At 37.1% G+C, this 12,521-nt stretch overlaps 1 protein-coding gene across 4 annotated transcripts in view; it reads right to left on the reverse strand.

Annotated features, from left to right (window-relative positions):
- Positions 1 to 12,521, reverse strand: part of LRBA (LPS responsive beige-like anchor protein) — a 367,373-nt gene that overhangs the window by 25,648 nt on the left and 329,204 nt on the right. For 3 of the 4 annotated variants that reach the window (XM_038136498.1, XM_038136496.1, XM_038136494.1), the window contains 4 exons: positions 12,139 to 12,331; positions 9,395 to 9,457; positions 6,032 to 6,187; positions 2,429 to 2,596 (listed from right to left, as the gene is read on the reverse strand). In XM_038136498.1, coding sequence (XP_037992426.1) covers positions 2,429 to 2,596; positions 6,032 to 6,187; positions 9,395 to 9,457; positions 12,139 to 12,331 — 580 coding nt within the window. The remainder of the gene's footprint in view (positions 1 to 2,428; positions 2,597 to 6,031; positions 6,188 to 9,394; positions 9,458 to 12,138; positions 12,332 to 12,521) is intronic. The other variant, XM_038136497.1, reaches the window with a different exon arrangement.

Below are 12,521 nucleotides of genomic sequence, written 5' to 3' on the forward strand. Positions count from 1 at the left end.
GAAAGTAAAGAAATCAGACAAGTAAACCTAAATAAAATGTAACTGGTGGAATAATGGGTGCTTAATGGGATATTATTTAGAGTAGATGGATGATATCAGCCTGTTGGCTGATGTACATCTGAGGCAATAGGTACTATGAGAGGAGGAAAAGAACACTCCCTGGTTTAAATCACTTTTTCTTGAAATTACTCTGGCACCGTGACTTGGTAAAGTACCATTAGATGCACATTGCTGTGAAGTCATCTTAAGATGAACATTAGAGATAATTAGAGAAGAAATATCAACTTTGAGAGTATGTAAAACTCCAGTGAATAGTGCTCATTGAAAGCATTAATAAACTATATTTTGAAGTAAAAAAAATCATTAGCTTCAAATAGAAAGATAGACCAGTTAAGTATCAACATTCTGCAAATGGATGGAAGTTACAGCTGCAGTAACAGGGCTCAGAACCCAACAAATCGGCTGGTGCTTTCCATTTCTGACAAAATCAGAACTAAGCAGAAACAGCTCCTTTCATTTGTCTTTCCAAAAAAAATTCTGACTGAACAGAGAAGCCTACAGACAGCTATTTCTGGGAAAAATTAAACACCCCAGATTACCATCTCTTTGAAGCAGGAACTGTCTATACCCATGTCTAGGACTATGTATAGTGCCACAAGATTCCAATTGATAACAGAGGTTTCCAGGCATGCTGTATGACAAAAAAAACTTACATATAGGCAGTTGGTAAACACAGGAGCCATTGCAAGTCCCTAGAAGTCCAAGTCTAATAGAACTACAAGCACAGAGATTTACCAGGTAGCTACTGTGTGAATTTAAAGAGCAGCTAGAATTCCCTGGCATTGCCTCTGAAAACTGCAAAATTCTAACACCTTAGAAATCTGCATTAGAGAAAAAAGTCAATAGATTGCAACAAAATGTACATATTTGAGTCAAATAGTAGGTACAGAACCTCAACAAGTGATCTGTTAGGGTGATCAAGGAGCTTATAGCCTCAAGGTCTTGCTCACACAGCAGGCAAGCCTGGCAAGTGTGGGTCAAGTACAACACACTTGGGAATCTACGAACTCTTTGGAGTTTCCAAGTTTTCAAGGTCTGCAAAAATAACAGAGTTTGCATTTTCTTTAAATTGACAGACTGCAAAATATGTATGAAGTATTCACAGAGATTTTTTTTTCCCTCAAGCAAAGCCATATTTATTTAAAGATGCTCATAAAACTCTGCTAGCCACTTCTCCAAAAATCTCCCATCTCTTGAACAGGGATTCTTGGAAGAATAATAGGGATAGTTTTCACACATCCTCTGCCTTAAGATTCTGCAACTGTCTAAACTGAGGTGCATCTTCTTCAACTTTTGAATAGCTTTCACAATCAACATCAAATAATTTGCAAGTTAAATTCAGATATTTGTTGTGATATTAATTAGTTGTGCTTCTTCAAAGTCACTCACAGGATGCAATTTTCAGTCAAGCCACCTCTGTGTTTCAAATTCAAATAACTCCAGATGAGTAACCAACTGAATATGGAACACACAGCTTTACCAAACTGATTAATTTGGAAGATGTCAGGTATTGTTTTGATTATATCAAACTGTGTGCCAGCTATAACTGCAATATGTGACAGATCTAATACCACTTCTTGCTTTCCAGATGTCCATTTTGCCCTATTCAGAGCAGTTTTTACTACTACTTAAACAGGGTCAGAGAAGACCATAAATGAATGGAAGAATACCTAATAAATACTCTTCATAGGACAGACTATCCTTTTCTTACCCCTTCCCTTCAGGGCTTTTTTTTTTTTTTCTTTTTTTCTTTTTTTTTTTTTTTTTGCTGAACAGGACCTCTGTTTGGCTATGATGTCCCCCTAAATTTATATATATATAAGCTCTCACAAGATGTCTTGAAAGCCCCTAATTCCTGTAAAATGGCTTACTCCAGGCTTTTTTGCAACTGTGTATATGCCTTTTTCTTTGCTTTGGGGACCAGAAATTATTTTTTTGCGTGTGTGGAGTGAAACTGGCATAAACTAGTAAAGATCACTTTCTACCTTCCCTGTTTCATAATACAGAGTTGAACAATCATGGTGGTTCACTGTTTTTATAGAGTTAAAAGAGAGCATTGTCATGAATAAAAGACAGGATTCAGGAATTCCTGGGAAATGGTGCAAGATGAAAGAGAATAAATGCTTTGGCAAGTGCAAGGTGAGTTTGAGTGGGGAAGGGTTAAAACTGAATGAGGCTGGAGCAGGGTTAGTTTGGTTATATTCTGTGTGCCCTGCTGCTTGCACTGCAACCAACCAGAATGCCTCGTATGTAATTGTGAGGATTGGGCACACAGCATCCTACCTAAAATTCTGTTCTATAAAGTGTTTGCTCAAGGCATTTTGAGACAATCTCCTTATAAACCAGGGTTTTTTTGGTTTTTTCTTACCTCTTGGGTTATCACCAATGATGTTGGTTTTGCCATTCCAGTACCAGAGCAGCAAGGTTGCATCCCGGGATCCTGAGAGGATGTAACAATTCCCTCCAATGTAGGACTCAGAACGAGCCAGACAGGTGACAACATCCCAGTGGCCAAACACTACTTGCATCAGTTTACCTGGAATAAAGCAAATGGATTCTCTAAAATCTACCCTCTTATCCTAAGACAAATTAAATATGTTATGAAGTATTTCAGAAATATTTTCTTTATCCAAAAAATAAAAAAGTTCAAAATAGAACTGTAGTGGGAAGTACTATTTTTTCTTTACTTATTTGGTGGGAACTTAATTAAAAGTGCAGCAGTCCATACAATCCATACAAAAAAAATACTTTCAGTCCCTCAATATTATACTTTATTCAAAAGTCTAACTGGATTTGCTAAAGCCCATCAATTTCAGATCTTGAACAAGCAGGATAAAAAACACACACATACTTTTTCTCATGCACCTACTCAGCCCCTTCAGGCAGCTGGGGCCAGGACAAATCCTGCATTCAATCACACTTTTTTGAAGTGTGATGCCTCCAACATGTGACCTTGACTTTCTCAGCCCAAATGACCATTTGTTCTTTGGGCTGACTAAAGAACAAGGAGGAACAGAAGGGAAAAAGTCATGGCTTTGGAAAGATTGACAAGACAGGCCAAAAAAAGAAACAGGAAATACAGACTACAGCATTTCTGAATATAAATAAATAAAAATTAAATTAAATTAAATGTTCTGAAAAGCATTTAAAAATAGTAAGTAACACAGATCAGTGTTGGGACTTAAGCACATTTTTATAAAATATTTTTTGCATAAATTAAAAACTACTGGTCCCTTAATATGGGTAATAGGGAACACTTCACAGCCTCTTTTTAAACAGTACAAAAGCACTGTATTTGTATCCACCACCAAATAACAATTAATGGCAATAAAAGACTTAAGGGAGTGGTTCTGAGGAAAGAACAAAAATAGAGTTTACAGGCCGATTTATAACAAGATCAAAAAGGTAATTTCATTAAAGTGAAGAAAACCAGAAAAAAAAAAAAATGACATATATATTAACTTCTAAAAAAAAAAAGAAAAAAAAAGAGGGGAGACTACTTTAGTACATAAAGAAAAAAAAAAGAAAAATAAAATAACAAGATGCAATTTAAAGGAAATCTGTACATCAGATTTGAAATCAAACACTGAAAAAAACTTGTAAGTCTGCTCTAACCTTCCAAGGGAAATTGTGAGATGAAGCACTACCACATGAGCCATTTCTGAGTGGACAGGACAAACTCCTGGCTGCACTCTTACTGTGCAGACCCACCTTGTAGTGCAAGGGGGAGTAACTCAGGGACCAAATAATTATGTGATATATTTTTCAGTTGTATTGACATTACCTGGGGTAATTTATACTTCTAAAATGCAAGTTTATGCTATAAACATCACTGAGTTATAGAGATCTCCTTCTCAATTATTTCTAATTTTATAGGTTCTGTTCTAGAAAACAAGCATTTTACAAGGTTATTTCTGCCTGGTTATTTTTGTTTTGTTTTGTACAGCCAAAGATGCAATGAATTTCATCAAAAGAAGAAATAAGATTTTGCTATTTTATATTGCTAGAAAATAAATTACTAATTTTATAAGCGTTCCTCAAACTTTCCTGTTTCCTTTGAGTTGTCTTCTTTATACAGTAATGTCAAACTTTTTCATTTGCACTCAGATATCCCTTTTTGACAGAACAAATTTTCTAGTTAATGTTTTATTTGACAGCTGCGCTGCAAATAATTAAAAGAAAAATAAGACTCAAGTCTACAGTACTGACGCTAAAACACAGTGTAGAAGTCATTCCCACTGCTGGAGGAAGGTTTTATTGTGCTTCTGCTATATTGTCTATGCTGATAACCCATGATTTAAGTTGAAAGTATTTCCTATTAAAAACAAACAAACAAACCAAAGCTCTGATAGGAAAATTGTTCTTTTTTTTTGTGCAAGTGCTAAAACATAATTGAATTCAACACTTGTGATCACTTGCCTTCATGCATTACTGATCACATCATCTTTTCCCCTTGATGTTCTGTTGATTTCAAAATATTTCCCTACTTTATTCTCATTTCACTTTGAAGCAAAGTAAACTAAATCTGAATTCACTTCATTTAAGTTAGAGTTGCTATATTGACAAATAGAAGAAACAAATCTGAAACTTTTCTGACAATGGTATTTTGGTTTATATCCTGATTAGTTATGGTAGTAACAAGGTGCCTGGTGAATCTGCCGTACACAGAGGAAATAAAGAGTTACTTGTAGTGCAGATTGATATAGGGCAAGGCTACCAAAACCATATAAGCTCCTTCCATATTTATAAAGTAAAATACATCCTTTGATATAATAGAATTATTTCTCTATTCATATAAATCAAGCATATGCACTGAATATTTATTACTGCTAGCTATCCTTTCTGAAGAGCCACTTTAAATTCACAGTTCTATGTAAATTTATTTTCATCAATAAGAAAATTAACCTAGGAAGGGTCTAACAAGATGTCTGTATAATGAATTGCGGGCAGTTAATATTACATAAATGAAACTTCTCCTTTATACTTAAGGCTTTAAAATTGTAAAAATGACAGAAATGCGGAACTATGCCACGAAATATAAAGTCTTAAAAGATTTTCATTAAAGACCCTTCTGTTTTGTCAGACATTTTGGTTTGCCAAGTGTGAAAAACACTGTTAACTAATATATTTAAGAAACGATGACAAACATGCAGGATATTCCCTAGGGATTAATAACCTACTGGAAAGCTTGATGGCACACACCCATTAACCACACAGGGTCATTAATCCCAAAGAAGTACCTTGCAGTGAGGTCGCTATTTCCATTATAAGATAATGAAAGGAAAAAAAAATCATACCTTGTTTTTCCTGGGGTTCCATGGCTTTAAAATTCCTGTAGCTCCTACACAGAGAGATTCTTTTCTATTTAGCATGACACATGCATGACTTCAATGGTTTGGACACACTCCAGCTGACAGACTAATTTAACTGCTGCCCATTATATCAATCAGTTTATGCTATATAAAAGAATTCAGTGGCTCCAAACCATTCTCCTTGTACTGCATGGCTTTCAAAGGCTTTCATAGTATTCTTTCACCAGATTTGAAAGCTTCCCTTCTTAGTCTATGGTACTTGCCTGTGTTTCCTGAAAAACCCCAGTTCTCTTGTGCTGAAAACCAACCAGAGTTAAATTCATGTAAATACTTTAAGAATAATTAACTCTCCTGATATTCCAGGCTTCACACAAACTCTCACCTGTGAAAACTACAGTGCAAGAGCAGGCATCTCTGTCCTGGAAGCTTGAAGTGTGAAGCTCAGTCTAAACCAGAGCTCCTTCTCTAACATTTGCTATCATTTCCCAAAAATGATAGCACACAATACATGGCAGCAGTAGGCAAGGCAAGATTTGACAAACATTATTAATAGGGGAATAAATACACACCCCACCCCTCCTCCTTTATTTGAAACAGTAGGCCGATTATGAACAGAAAAAAATCTTTTAGGCTGTCTCCATATTTTAAAAATACATTACCTGAGTCGGTAGAGTAAACACGGAAACTCTTGTCCCAGAAGCCACAGACCAAGATGTAACGATTGTCAGAGGTGATGACAAAACACTGGGAATGTACCTGAATGCTTTGGTCTAAAAGGTCAGTGATTTGCCTCCTGTGCACACCTGTATTGCTGGCTGAACCGAAAAACATACAGACCAAGACATTTTAGCATCCATTTTCACAGAACAAAAGCACAATTTAGAAATTTACATTCACACCAAATACATTCTTCACTTCCATTACTTTTTTTTTTTTTTGTGGCAGGGACATTTTCTTTCTAATTCTACTGCAAGGAATTAGCATTGCTCCTAGAAGTGTAATTATCATTACACTTCTAGGAGCATTGCTAATTCCTTGCAGTACATATTCTAAAATAGAAGAAATCCCCTTTTTAAGTGACATGCAGCAGAGAAATAAATTAAAGACTGAACATAGGCAACAGTACACAGAAATGTAATAAGATTCCTTCCCTCCTTCTTGAAGTATAAGAAATTAAAAATTACAAACAAAGCAAAGGAATGTAATGATAAGACAATACACAAACCACATAGTGGTTCAAATGCAGCACACAAAGGATCGTGATTTTAAATTTTATATCAGTTGTATTTCATTGCAAGCAGTGCCATTTGAAAAAAGAAAAACTTCAGTAAACATCACTACTGTTCAAATTTTTTTAAGCATGGCAAAAAAACTAACCAGCTTATCTCCACAATTATCTTTATGTTGGGAGAAATTATTTGCCCTATTTTGATTACTTAATGTTTTATTTTCTGAGATACTCTTGCATTGGGAACCCATAGAATGGACGGGAATCAATTAGTGAACACATTTGTCATATTATATCTTGTCCTTAGATTAATAAGGGGTGCAGATATATCAGATATATATATATATATATATATATATATATATACACACACACACACATATATAGGTCCTACACCCACATATCATGAAAATCCTACACTGTAGGAAGAACTTTCAGTGTGCTTTGTTACTGAGGGAACCTGATTTCCATCCCAGGCAAGTTTCTCCTGGGTTTGTCTGCCAACTGCTTGGAGCACCATTACTTCCATCCAGGTAGTCTTCCAGACCTACCTCTGTCCTGGTCCAGTGCTCTTCTTTACTCTTTGTCCTTTGACTCCTTTCCATTCTAACAGCCAGCTACCTCCCAAGCCTTGGGCTTATTCCATTTACTCTGTATCAAATCTTTCATTTATTTATGCTTTAGCTATATTTAAAATGTTGATACTGTCTTGTTCATATGGGTAGCAAATAATTTAGCAAGGTGTTGCCACTTGCTCTCTGCAGGTAACACAAATAACGTTCACTGATCTTGGGGCCACTTAAAGAGTAACAGCACCATGTTATAAATGCACAGTGAACTGCTCTGTATGACAAAATAGCAGCAAAAGAACCTCAAAAGACATGCAGATCAACTAATTCAGTGAGGATAATGCCTTCAAAACACTTCACCTCAGAAAGAGGTCTAGGGTCTGTGTCATATCAGACATTGCTTTTTCATGTCTTCCTGTATACCAGGAAAAAGAGGAGGGCAGGAATCCCTCCTTATGACTAAGACAGCAACAAGATTCCTGCTATAACCATAAAAGCGTAATTTTGTAGTCCTCTTAGGTGCCATTTCTAGGTAAATGTGTCTAGCCACAATTAAAAACCTCTAATGTTACCTACATAATTACTTGCTTGCACCCAATGATGCTGCTTAGCAATGACAAAGAAAGACTTAAACCTTTTAAACTATGTCCAGTGTAATCACAAGGCTGATTTGAGATCTATTGTAGGAAGAGAATATTAAACCATTTTTCAGAATGCGAACATTAATTTTAAAGGTCTCTGTACCAATGTGATTTGGGGTTTTTTGCTGTAATATTTATTTACACATCTAAGATCTACTTGATAGCAGGTTTTAAAGCAGAGCACAAATCTCCTGCTCCAAACATTTTTTGGACAAAATCTGTTTCAGGAAGGAGAGTTACAGCATGCATCCACCTCATAATAACTATTGCATTATTTAGATGAGGATTGATTTCAGAAACTTGGGAAAAACACTTCAATTTTATCAGATCTATAAAAACGTTTCATATGCCCCCACTGTTCCTTATCCTAGAGTTTAGCCAGCAAAATGGCTATACAGAAAGAGTCTGGATCTACATACAAAAATATCGCACTTCCTACTGGGATGTGCACATTAGTTTTGAAATGAATTCTCACTGTCTGACAGACCTGTCATTCTAACCTATCCAGGCAAGCTCATCTTTGCTCTGATTTTTCCATGCTTCTATAATTGGCCACACCACTTTTCCAATTAAACCACACTGAAACAGATGGTTTTTAAACTAAGCTCAAAGTCTAACAAAATTGGGGGGGGACACAGAATCCTGTTTTCTTTGCTCCCATCCTACAGCTAGTTTATCTTTTGGCGTTAGGTACTTGAGTTTTTCTTTTCTCATCATGTTCAAGGTTCCATTTGCCATGCTACAGACTCCAAATATGCACTCCCCAAAGTTGGGCCTGTAATGAAAGAAACGACCAAACTCTAACCCTGCTAATTGAAAACTCAGCTCTTTATAAACTGATAAACCTCTATAATAAAAAGTCATGAATTGCATCTACTACACTGAGTCATTAAATAAAGAAGAGACATTTGTCCACCCCTTTTTAATAAAAGAAAAACACACACAAATTTAACTGGTGAAGCTGATCAAAAGATGCAATACCCTTGAAAAATGAATACCAATATCTCAACACTAACCCGGAGTGGGCAATATATTTCAACTTTGAAACTGCTTTGCAATTACACATTAATCCCCTCAGCCTGAACAGCAGGTCTATGAAGAAAGGATTGATCTCCTTTAATGATGGAACCCTAGCACCATGGTTTTATTTTTCACAACATGGTGCAGTTAAGAACCCCACTGTTATTATGAAAATTTCCCCAGTAAAGGAGCTCCATCACATTACCAGTGCACCGATTCATCATAACGTGCCTCGCTCCTGCTCATCAACAAGTCTGAGTGATGAAAAGATCCAATATTACCCTGACAGTACTTCATGCACATTCTCAATCACACATTATTACAGCATCCATATTAATTTTCACTGACACGCGTCCTAGGCCTGTTCAAATTAGGCAAACCAACGAGGGGGAGTTGATGAAATACCAGCATAGCCACAGCTCATTGCATTCCAATTTGCATGCAAATGGTTTATCAGGAAAATTCCATTCCCAGCAACCAGCAAGTGAAAAACAACCGTAATCTACACTTCAGGGCCACCATACAGAGCTTAATGAATCGCAAAGAGAGAAGGAAGTGACAGACCTATGAGAGGATCGATTTCCACTGGCAGCTGGTAAGGCTGGTCTTGTACAGCACCTTGATGAGCTGGAATTCAGGAAAGAAGATTTTAAAACTTTGCATTTTTTTTAATACATGAAGCCATGTATATTTTATAAATCAAAGCTACGCCTTTTTTTTTAACTATTCAAGATTCTTCTGCATCAATTGAATGAAAAACAAAAAAAAATTCAGGTGCTTTTGCAGGCTGCTTATTAAACATTTATTTGAGATTAGGGCTATTCTGAATGTATGCCATCAGCAGCAGCTCTGGTCCTGAGCCATAAGCTCTAGCAGATGCTTTACTGGCAACCTCTCCTGTCGCAACAAAACAAAATTAAGTGGTAAAGAGGACTGAAAACAAAATGTGACAACCATCTGCTGACTGTAGCAAATACTATTTTCCTCTTTACTTTTTAAAGGACTGTTTTGAACAACTGAAGCACAAAGGACATTTTTTTTTAAAAGTCAGTTTATGATGCAGAGAGGGAAATCTTGTAGTCATCTCACAGTCAGCCAGTATTTAAGGATTCATCCTTCCCCAAAACCCATTTATTTGTTTGCATAGAAGTTAATATATTAATTCTGCCAACCCACATTTCATCTGGGCACCTGGCATACCAGTAAAATGTTTATGTACTGAATTCTCCTGCAGAGGTAAAAAGAAAACCTTTTTTTTCCACAGCTTCACTACAAAGAAACAAACTGCTCTCCAGCCCCTCACCCCCCCCCCCCCCCCCCCCATCAGCAGCCTGCATGGAAGAGAAACAAGAAATAATGGCTAAACACTTACACATATGATTTTTCTACCTACCATCCACAGCTTAATATAAAAATTAGTGTCAATACAAGGATTTCTTAAATGACTGACTCATAAGTAATTCAAAGTTCTATTGCAATGAAACACCGACACAGAACAAAACAGGAAATCTATGTGACAAAAAAGAGCATCCTGCTGGCTACCAGTGCCATTAGATGTCAGCAAAGCCACCAAATTCATATTCAAAGGCAGGAATGGGCTTTTTAATTACACATTAGTGACAACTGGTCACTTGGCAACTTAACTTTTTTTATCATGATGCCTCATTAACAAAGACAATGCTAAGCCCACAGCAGGGGATATGGAGCAGTAATGATACCTGCCCTCTCATCCTAGGAGGTCCCATTTTGGTATAAAATTGGAAGTCAACAATAGCAAAGGCTCAGGAGTCCACAGACAGATATCTTAAACACAGTACCCTATTAACAGCCTGCAACTGATGTGTGCTCTCACAGAAGTGGGGTGAGGTGATTTTTTTGTTGAATATTTATGGTTGGCTTCTGTTTGTCTAATGGCAAGACAAGTGTAAAATGCCTCTAAATAAAAAATAGCAACGCAAAACCACAGCTTACTGTTCTCCCTTTCAGAGGTGAGGGAAAAGCCTGAAATATCTGAAAACTCTGTTCAACTCAAACCAGTTATTATTGCACTCACCAAAATGGTTGCTTGCTGACAGATCATCAACCAGCAGAATCCTCTTGAAATCAAAACCAACTCCTACCACTTTTGAGCATTTTCTTCTTCCCATGAGTTGTATCTTCACAAAGGCCATTTTTTAAAAGCCTTGACTATAATATGCCCACTGTCACACATCCAAGCTATGAGAGGATACTGTCATCCTCCTTTCAAAGAAATCTCAGGAGCCTTGTAAATAGTTCTTGCTTGCAACTTGTTATCTTAGACAAGTCTTCCTTCCTCCCTTCCTTCCCACCTTTCTCTTGAAGTGTTTCTGGGGTGGGTGGGTGAAATAATACATAGATGTTTCTATTTGAGAGGTAATTTGTAAGAATTAGGAAAAAGTGTGGGAGTCATCTGGCTTCTTTCAAAAAGCAATCAAGGACCATGGGTCAAGATTTCTTAGTAGGAATTTCAACCATGTAAGTGTTTCTCTGATGCGAGTATCTTCTACTTAAGTTATTTTAGTGGAAGGTCCTTTTCCCCCCCTTTGTTAAAAAGCCTTTGACCAAATATACTGCACTGCACCAAAATAAACTTCCTTTGACAGCTTGGGCCTAAGACTGTTATAGTCAAGGATGTCTTTAAGATTGAAGAATATAAGAATTAAAAGCAGAATTATATTCTCAAGTACAGCACACTTTTAAAGGAAAATGAATATTATTAATTGCTGTGCAAATGGCTATTTTGTTTTCCTTTCATACTGACAATACATAAGCACCTACGTAACTTTGGGATGTTTAAGATAAGACTTCCCATATATTTTATTTTCTAATTGTCATGGGGTGGCTTTAACAGCAGAATATCGAGTTTCTAATCAAGAAAAAACTGGCAGAGGAGATTTCAGGCAAGTTCTATATGCTTTAAAATGGCCTTTGACATGATATGGTTCAGGCTCTCAACAGACAGAACAACAAATTTAAGAGGAAGAGTGTGCCTTTATTGTGACCAAATAGTGACAGACTGTTTTTGTCTTCTTGCATGGTGCCTGATGGCCTGGAAAGAAACACATTGTTTTTACAAACCTTTGGTGTGCTGCATATCTTGCTGCAATAGCTCAGATTACCTTTCCAAGGAGAAACTAAGCCCGCATGTGAAGAGCCTGCTGTGCCAATGAACTGAATTTGCCTTTTCCACTTTAAACCCACAACAATTGCACGGCAAATTGTGACAAGACAAGAGATGTGCTGCTGGATGCAGGGGGTTCTTAGGCTCCTTGCTTTAATGTACTTACCAGGGAGGCTGTGCCACTTGTTCACAGCAAAGAGCCTGTTCGCAGTGACCGTGATCACAGCAGGAGTGGCCAGGCCAGGCTGGGTGTTGGCAGCCACGTGAGTGACCGGGGAGTTGGACGGGAACTTCAGGACCATGATAACATCCTGTTGGGCTTGCTCTGTGAACATCAAGGGGCTCTGCAGGAGGAGATACTGTTGAGTGCACACGACAAGAACCCAAACACATGGGAAAAGAGAACACAGGGAGGAGAAGAGACAGAGAAGGAAGATTGAATTAAAACCCACAAGATCCGATAGAAGCTGCAGTAGAAAAGCAAATGCAATAATAAGTGGAAAGGCTTGTGGAAAGAACATTTTAGGCAGAAAACCCTGCCTGCACCCT

This window comes from Motacilla alba, chromosome 4 (assembly GCF_015832195.1).
Source record: "Motacilla alba alba isolate MOTALB_02 chromosome 4, Motacilla_alba_V1.0_pri, whole genome shotgun sequence".
Taxonomy (NCBI): Eukaryota; Metazoa; Chordata; class Aves; order Passeriformes; family Motacillidae; genus Motacilla; species Motacilla alba.